Source organism: Mandrillus leucophaeus, unplaced genomic scaffold (genome assembly GCF_000951045.1).
Source record: "Mandrillus leucophaeus isolate KB7577 unplaced genomic scaffold, Mleu.le_1.0 Scaffold15, whole genome shotgun sequence".
NCBI classification, from domain to species: domain Eukaryota; kingdom Metazoa; phylum Chordata; class Mammalia; order Primates; family Cercopithecidae; genus Mandrillus; species Mandrillus leucophaeus.
Window position 1 is genome coordinate 10,831,850 of NW_012101476.1, and position 5,424 is coordinate 10,837,273.

At 39.1% G+C, this 5,424-nt stretch overlaps 1 protein-coding gene across 2 annotated transcripts in view; it reads right to left on the reverse strand.

Moving 5' to 3' along the window:
- LOC105535734 (aldo-keto reductase family 1 member C3 homolog) overlaps positions 1-5,196 on the reverse strand; it is a 169,987-nt gene extending 164,791 nt beyond the window's left edge. Inside the window, exons 1-5 of one of the 2 annotated variants that reach the window (XM_011974936.1) lie at positions 5,112-5,196; positions 2,874-3,041; positions 1,904-2,020; positions 592-669; positions 25-147 (exon numbers count right to left, since the gene is read on the reverse strand). In XM_011974936.1, the coding sequence (XP_011830326.1) occupies positions 25-147; positions 592-669; positions 1,904-2,020; positions 2,874-3,041; positions 5,112-5,195 (570 nt within the window). In that variant the 5' untranslated portion in view covers position 5,196. Of the gene's footprint in view, positions 1-24; positions 148-591; positions 670-1,762; positions 1,814-1,903; positions 2,021-2,873; positions 3,042-5,111 lie in introns of those variants that run through there. The other variant, XM_011974938.1, reaches the window with a different exon arrangement.
- Positions 5,197-5,424: the final 228 nt, after the last annotated feature.

Below are 5,424 nucleotides of genomic sequence, written 5' to 3' on the forward strand. Positions count from 1 at the left end.
GGAGAGGAGGCCAAGGGAGCTCACCTGGTTGCAGACGGGCTTGTACTTGAGTCCTGGCTTGTTGAGGATCATCTCCAGTTGCCTGCGGTTGAAGTTTGACACCCCGATGGACTTGGCCAAACCTGCATCCTTACACTTCTCCATGGCCTGAGGAGAAAGGGGTTGTGAGGAATTATTTGTGCAGTTGGCTTATCACGATAAATGCAAGACAGAAGTGTGAGAACAACAACTTTCAAAATATGACAATGAAAATAGCTAGCAGTGATTGTCAAGAAGAGAAAAATGCAAATAGCAAATAGGGGAAGAAGATAGCGGCAGCAAGAGTAAGAATTTCTATCTCTTCCTTAGGAAACTGGATAGACTAATGCACAGGCAAGGAAAGAGATTCCTGTTCTCCTTTCCCCCAAGTCTTGTGCCCCACTCTCTAAACATTCCTCTCATGTGTTTTTCCCTTCATCTCACCAAAACTACTCGTGTAGTTTCTGAATTTCTAGATCTAATGGTGCATATTCCATTCACTCCTATTGAATCTGGGAAACAGACTTTCTCTTTTTGTCTTCCTTCTCTGTGTCCTCTCCGCCAAGCACTCACCTCCCAAGTGGTACAGAGATCCACTATGTCAAATATTAGTTTTCCATTTTCATCTGTTGGTGCAAGTTCCTCACCTGGCTGAAATAGAAGCAGTCATTTTAATGATGTCACAGATTAATTTCCACACCCATAGCTGTGATCCCAGGTACCTTTAAGGACACTCATCCTCCATGAGACAGGTGGTACAATGCTCCAGAAAGTGATGGGTGCTATGTGTTTTACATATGAAGGTGTAAGGAATGTATTCAGGAGACAAGCTTCCTCTAATCTCTTACAAATGTTATATGTATGGAAAAGGACCATTTTCTAGGTCTTAATCGAGTTTCATAGTTGACTTATGTCACTTTATTCTGCCCTTATAATTTGCTCTGCTGAAGTACCTCTCTTTGATACCTTGATATCCAAAAATAATGGATAGTACTCTTGTACCTGGTGGGATTATCAGACCAACTGAAGATTTGATAGTGTATGGGCAGGACTGTGAATCACACAGGGTCAGCAGAAGTTGGGAGACCCAGAGGAGATCTCTTAGGGTGATGACCATGAGCCTTGAACTGCTCCAAAGCCATAATCACCACCAATGAAAAAGTTTGGGTCAACCATAATAAAAGTGTTGGAGTTTAGAGATAAGAATAGACAAATGATACATTTTTGTAGACTATTTCATATCCTTAAATGTAGCCATGTCTTTGACTTCCCATAACTCAGTAAACTCTTTTGCATTAACTAGCCTGAGTAGTTTCCTGTAACTTTAAATCAAAAGTTATATACTACACAGTAATTCATGGCTAAATACAGGTTCAAACTCTACTGTGAAAGAAGAGGCAGCAGAATAATAAAGCTTTACAAGTCCACATGAAGGGTTTCTAATTTAAGAACCATGCATAGTGGCTTCTGCCAAATCTGCTTCAGCTTGAAATGGGGAGAGATGGTAGAAACTCATTGTGTACCACATGTGCAGCAGTTTTGTTGGGCATCACAACGCATGAAACTCTGTGTCTGTGAACATCCCAAGAGATGGACTCAAAAGCCATAACTAAGACAGTGCCTTGAAAAAGACTATTGTAATTTCCTCAAGTTTTCGAAGAAGAGGCTTTGAGGTTGCTGTACTCTTCTCTTGTAGGTGTGCATTAGAGAAGTAGGATTCAAAATTTACTCAAAAGAAAGGAAATTAGGTGTTATACTTACGGTTCTTCTTCCATGTAATAATCACTACATCCTCCTAAGAAACAGCTCTGTTCAACAATCCATATAAACAATGTTTATAATGACAGCAGAAGTGCAATTTTATGCTCATACTCAAACTGCATACCTTTAGAGACATTGGAGTATGAATGAGATAGAGGTCAACATAGTCCAATTGAGCTTTTCTCAGTGAGTTTTCCAAGGCTGGTCGGACCAACTCTGGTCGATGAAAAGTGGACCAAAGCTGCAGAGGTTAAAGAATGGAGGTGATTTTGAATGAATATTGAACAAATCTTATTAGTTTCTGCCATCTAATATTTAGACATTTTCCTACTACTTCAAAATTTACGACCACTGGCAAATATATTCTCTTCCTTCTCATGATTCCTTTGGCTCTGATCTATCCTTATGAACTTTATTATATGTTGGATGTATAGTTTGTACATCTACTGAATAATAGGAGTAAATTCTTAAAATGTAAAAGTTAGTATCAAGTAACAACCATGCTGTTACCTGAATTATCTTCGGTAGAGTTTACAACTCATTTTAACAGTCTAATTCTTCTATCCATTCAACCCAATGCTTAAGAATAGCTATTTATGTTGCTTAGAAACTAAAGCAACCTAAAATGGCGGTAAAACAAGTTTCGAACATGTTCATTATGCTGGACACAATAGGACAATTTAAGTATCTATTATTTAATACTCCCACAGCATTCTTATATTGCTTTCTATCTCACTGATAAAGATAGCAGTTGAGAGAATAATAAGAAATCTTAGAAAATTACCCAGGGGATAAGAAAAACCATAGCATGATTATCATTCTCTGTGATTCTGTACCGCATGTCAAATCACTCTGATGGCAGCTGGTGCTCAAAAAAGTAAAGGGACTTTCAGATCATAAATTGGAACGCAGTCATAATGAAAAGTGATCATCATTTCCTGAGTTTGATTTCAGTTTTAATATGTGAATGTGTGTGAATAAATTTGAACCCAGAAGCAAAAGTCACCCACAACTACTGATTCAGTCATAGAATTGTCATCTTCACACAAACACATTAAACACATGTGAACACATGCTCATCATAGGCACAGTACCTTTGAAGTGTAGAAGACGTCTTCTCTCTTCACACTGCCGTCTGCAATCTTGCTTCGGATGGCCAGTCCAACCTGCTCCTCATTATTGTAAGCATATGCACAATCAACATGGCGGAACCCAACTTCTATCGCCAGTTTGGTGACCTCTAGAGCTTTATCTTTAGGAACCTAGGGGAGCAACCAAAGGTAGTATTTTCTGACTGATGTGCCTGAGAGTTAGTTCAGGCACAAGCAGTAACGTTTACAAAAATCACCTTTTCCTCCTTTCTTGGATGAGTTCTATGGATGGAATCATAAGCCCATCCCAGTCTGTCTGGGTCTTTCCTGGTTAGTAATAACAGTTGGGCATAGCAGGAACTTCTGCAGTCCCAGAAAATCACTGCTTGACCACTAGCTTAGAAGTATCCCTAAAACAACTTCAGGTTCCGTGATTTTTTTGGCAAAATTAACAGGCCGCAACCTCTAGTTATAGATATAATCTTAATTATTTTTAGTATGATGAAATTAACATGAGGAAATAGCCACATGGAAGGAATTATGAAGGAATGCAGTGTAAGCTCCTGCGATTCCTCTCCCACCCTATTGCTGCACAGAACGCACTGACTTTATCCAGCATCATATTTTTTCAATGTATGTGAACTGTTGTCGACAAGAGATGCTCTCTACATACTCCATTAATAAGATTTTGTCTGGGACTGCTTACGTTGACTCACTCTGCCTAGCAGACGCAACACTTCCAGTCCCCAAAAGAAAGCAGGTGCACAGAAACTCCGCAGTTTACATAAACTGTTACGTAGAACCACCATTCTTATCAGCTAGGAAATAGTGAGAAATCCACCTTATCTGATACCAGCAGGTTTATACTGGAAACAGGCCTGTCTATGGATAGCAGTCTATTATGTTAAGTCTTTTCTACCCAGTCTTTGGCCATTCTGTCTGCATGAGAGAACCAAATACTAGGAGTAGAGATGTATACACTAAGGATATTGATTTGTATAAGAAATAGACTGCAGGGAGTAAGTGATTAGCAAAATGGGGTTCAGCTCCATAAATTCAAGGCAACTCTTTTAGGAAACATATGATTGCAGTGAAATTTATAATTATTGACTTATTTAACAAATGTGGATACAGATTTGAAAGTATATCTTTTAAATGACAAAAGCAGAAACAAAGCCAACTATTTTCCCATCTTGAAAGTATTTCAGAGGCTTTCTTTTTCCCATGAAATTACAAGGAACTAGGTACAGGGTCTCACAGCCCACTCCTCATACCATCCTTGACCATTTCTTTGCTGTGCGAGCACTCAAAGGCTCACCGAGGCCGGAACTTCAGTGGTGTTCTCATCTTTACTTCCTCTCCGTGCCAATTTATATTAAAGTAAACCCCTCCTGTCAATGACCTTCAAAATGTCCCTTTGTAAATCCTTATATCTTATAGATGAGAAATGCAAGACTCAAATTTTATATAACTAGTCCCTATTCACACACATTGTATTCCGAAGACAGTCTTGAGATACAAGTTTTCCTCCAGTGTAGAAATAGCTAAGTCTAGAAAATAAAATCTATTCCATTAATTTTCTCGTCAGAGAAACAAGAAATTTCTCTGTTACAGTATTTTTATACAAATCTGACCCATATTAACAAAGACAAAGAATTTAAATTTTCTTTGTTATGTTCTAGTATTTTTTTTTTCTTAAAATGAGGATATTTTATCATTTCAGATAATTTTCCCAGAGTTGACAGTAGCACATGGGAAATTCTCTTTAGTCCAGCTCTAATATTACAGTTTGGTGCTCAAGGCCACCCATCAGAACAGTGATACTCTCCCAGCAGATTTCATGCAACCCATCTCCACTAACTTTTGCCATTAATATTCCTCTGAATTGCGACTTCTTGGAAGAAGTAAATATCTGTTCAACTATACAAAGAAACAGAGAAACCACTCCCATTGCAATCAATCTTCAAGAGAGGGAGCAGGCAGGCCGTGTTCTTTCTGCTGAGTTTTATAGACTCTGACAAGCTGTGAAATAAGCATAAACAGAAGACAAAACAGTGCCCCAAATAAGCAGTAGATGACCCTGTGACAAGACTGCATTGCAGAACAAAGACTGTCGTTTAAAGGGGAGTCATGCAGGTAACTTGGGAACACAAGCCTGACAGCCTGGTCAGCTTCCACTTATTCTAGCTTCCACTTACTCTAGCTCCTTTGAACTCTCAACACTAAAAATATTATTATTACCTCTGCAGACGCATAGGTGCCAAATCCCAGGACTGGCATGAAGTGGCCATCATTCAGCTTCACACACTGATGTTTCGAATCCATTTCTGTCACTGGCCTGGTTGGCAAATTTTTCTTTCTTCCTACCTCACAGGCTATAAGAACAATTAGCTGGCAACGCCCCTGGACATACTGACTGTGAGTTAACCAACGGCATGTGAGGGGAGGGACAGAGGCAGTCTTACACAGGCAGTGATAAAAATGGAAGCCAGTTCACCTGTTTCTTATCTAAGAAAATTCATAAGTAAATTATCAGGAGGGTATGATACACTCA